At 34.3% G+C, this 3,552-nt stretch overlaps 1 protein-coding gene across 5 annotated transcripts in view; it reads left to right on the top strand.

The window, feature by feature from the left end:
- Positions 1-765, top strand: part of LOC102673426 (polycomb group protein Psc-like) — a 7,700-nt gene extending 6,935 nt beyond the window's left edge. For all 5 annotated transcript variants that reach the window (XM_031511576.1, XM_031511573.1, XM_031511572.1 and 2 more), the window contains exon 5: positions 18-765. In XM_031511576.1, coding sequence (XP_031367436.1) covers positions 18-467 — 450 coding nt within the window. In that variant the 3' untranslated portion in view covers positions 468-765. The remainder of the gene's footprint in view (positions 1-17) is intronic.
- Positions 766-3,552: the final 2,787 nt, after the last annotated feature.

The raw sequence follows: 3,552 nt of genomic DNA, 5'->3' as shown, positions 1-3,552 counted from the left end.
CTCCTTCGTCCTCCTCCTCCTCCTCCTCCTCTTCGTCCTCGTCGTCGTCGTCGTCGTCGTCATCGTCGTCATCCTCTTCGATCTGCTCCATATCCTCGTTGAATCCAAGACCACCACGACCGCCCATCACCCCGGGAAGCTTATTACGAGGAAAGGCGAAGGATCTGGATCAACGGCGAGGTCAAGATTCCAATTTAATGACACTTTCTGATGCGGCTGTTTCCCTGTTAAGCGGATGCATCACCGATGAGAACTCGGTTGATTCTTTGGTGCTCAGTTCAGCTAATCTCGCCAGCAAAGTGGCCCTCCGAATACCGCAACCTCATCAAAGAATCTCCGGTTTTGGAATGAAAATCAAACCGAATCTGAGCATCCGGCACATCCCTAATCCCCAAGCTGTGGTAGCATCGCAATACAGAAATCAAAGAGTCAGTTACTTCAATTCCGCCTCGCAACAACCACCGTAAGAAGAATTATTTTTGATCGACTGAAACACTCGATTTTCCTCTATCCTTAACCTTATTTCATTACTTCCTATTATTATTATTATTATTATTATTATTATTGTTGTTGTTGTTATTACTTAAAAATGCTCCTATGGAAACAAGATTCCTACGTGACCAATCCAAAGGCTGTATGTTACCATATATATTTTCACCCGCTTCCTATAATGTTTCTTAAAACAATGATGAATTTTCGTACGGGCATAAAGACGCATGGAAAAACTTGAATAATTAAAACGTTAACTTAGAAAGAAAAGAGAGAAAGAATGATAGGAGTTAATAATGAGAGTAGGTATATTTACTTTTAAAGATTAAGATTAAGAAAATTTTCAAAGAAAAGATCGTTCAATGCGAGATTTTTACATTGAAAAAAAAAAAAAAAAAGGGAGCATATTAATTACAAGCTAGTAATGAATTAGTACCGTGTGTCTTTTTGCCTTTTAAATAAGAATTCAATGGCGGTATCCAGACCGTTGTTATCTATAGATATATTAAGCTACGTATGTTCGTAATGCATGTATGTGTGTCTATGATCAACCATTAAAAAATGCAAATTATACATACTTCTGCCCAAGCTGACAGATTAATTTACGAAAAGTGTCGGCGACTCGCCGATTCGTCGCTCTATTGGCAATGATACAACGGCTGACGGAGATATATTAAACGTAGTATAACGTATGGTTAAGGGTTGTAGCGATGAGGATACCGGATGAATGATTAGAATGGAACGATGGATGGATGACGGATAAGCTTTCTTGTCCCTCCTCCCCTCCCCTCCCCTCCCCTCCTCTCCCCTTCCCCTCACATGTTGTCGCTCCTTTTTTAGAATCTTAGAATCTTAGAGAAATATGTACTTCATAGAGATGCCAAAGAACGCCAGAGAACGTGTGCAATGTATTAGTGCAATTTAATTATCGTCTATCATAATATAATATATTACAAGCGATTTATTGCGATATCCAGTCCAAGTTGAATTTCGCGGGATGGATACTAGTCGTTACGGCTAAAAGTATGCGGCGATCTTCTAAGAAATTGGCTACGAAGCTGCGAGGAGCTTTGCAAAAGAAAAAAAAAAAAAAAAAAAATGTTTTAATGTACGCTCGATTCCTCGATATCGAGAGGTACTGTTGAATTGGGAATTTAAATATACGTATGCATTCTCTAAAGATCGTACGTATCACATATAAGGAAGTTTTTATTTTATAAAAGCGTAAACTCATATCGCTGTTATTGATTTAAGAATGATATATTAATCGTGTGATAATATATATATATATATATTTATATTAATATATATTATCGTCGATGAAACGCTTTAAAAAAATATTGAGAAAGAAAAATTAATCGAGTGCGTTGAAAGCTCGTTGTGCGTGATATACGATTTTTAATACTGTATCGGAATTTGTACAGTCGAATAGAATTGCCCCCGTATAGGACAGCAATAAAGATGAACTTGATTTGAAGGAAATTTTAAATAAAATGTTTACTAGGAAACAAAAATCCAGATCCTACTCGAACGATCAAAATAATTCAATATTAACGGTATGCACGCATCGATCGAGCGTACACGTTGCGTAAAAAAAAAGAATTTTTATGATATCCAATTATCGAAGTTGAGTCAAGGTGGGTATGTAAAAATAACAGTTCAAACAGTTTCTAGTCGAAATATAAATCTTGAAAAATAGAGGAAATGCGTGCCAATAAAATGCGAATAAAGAAAAAAATGGATAATGTCAAAACGCATAATTCGCGACGAATATAATTCAGAGATTTGAATTAATTACGAAATTTGCGTCAACTAGTTACATGGTTACCCATCGTCGATAATGTTTGAGAAAAGGGAACCACACGATTTTGAATAAGCTAAAAATCAAAAAAAAACTGCCAGTTTAGAGGAAAAAAAAACGAGGGAATACATTAGAGATCATTGCTCGTTAGAATTTATAATGAACTAAAAGGGACCCAGATTTTTACACGTTATTTTTCTACGACCTTTTTAAAACGGCATCGCGTTACGTTCTACGATTATTACGATCAATCGTAATTTATCTATCGATCCGCCAATTACAGAATAGTTACATTGAAAACATAATAAAATTCGTTCGAACTGATGACTTACGAAACGATAAAGTAGCCACGAAGACTGTAAAGATTTTAATATCAAAATTGTTCCAAGAATAGATAGTTGCCATGTAACTGTACGTAAGTTGAAATATTAACCCATTGTTTGAAGCAACATTCATGTACTTCCTTATTAACAACACGACCAGTACGTACCGTATCCAAAGTTAGAATTCGAAAAGACTTGAACGCACGATGTATACCTGTATAGTAAAGGCAATATACCTGTGTACTATGACAAAGGGTCGTCAAATTTTTCCCAACTTTGAATATCTTGAGGATCATTTCTTGAACCATTGTGCCCAAAATGTGACGTATCGTAAGCATAAAATATGATAAAAAGAACGAAGACAAATTAAATTGTCGCAATTGCGTTTGGATGAGATCGCAGATCTGTGTGATCGAAAATTAATTATTTAAGCGAAAAGTTTTAAGTTAAAAAAAAAAGAAAATTATAATTATAATAAAAAAAGATACAAATTATTTTTTATCATCGCGAAGCCTATTGTTTGTAACGTAACTACGTAAAATTTTCGTTTCACAGTTTAAGATTACGATTTTTAATAATAAGCCTGATCGAGTATGCTTCGAAAGCATTTTCATAATAATTCTATGGAATAGTATGCAATTAATTACGCAATTACTATCAATATTATGCCCATACCTCAATATTAAAATATACTATAACAGTACAGTATTTCCATAATAAACAAGTTGTGAGTTGTAATCGAACTAAAAATGTCTATAATCATTGAGAATATAATTATTAAAATATTTAAAGTTATTTCTATTTCCATGTTTAACCTTTGATTTAACGTTTTATCAAATTGTTTCGTTGTTACTTATAGAACGGTCCTAAAATTGCCAATTTTATTAACTCAGTGCGTACGATTTGACCAAGATCGAATTGTAAGAATGAGCTAAAAAA

This window comes from Apis dorsata, unplaced genomic scaffold (assembly GCF_000469605.1).
Source record: "Apis dorsata unplaced genomic scaffold, Apis dorsata 1.3 scaffold_331, whole genome shotgun sequence".
Taxonomy (NCBI): domain Eukaryota; kingdom Metazoa; phylum Arthropoda; class Insecta; order Hymenoptera; family Apidae; genus Apis; species Apis dorsata.
The sequence above is the reverse complement of the archived record's forward strand: the minus strand, read 5'-3'. Positions and strand labels throughout refer to the sequence as shown.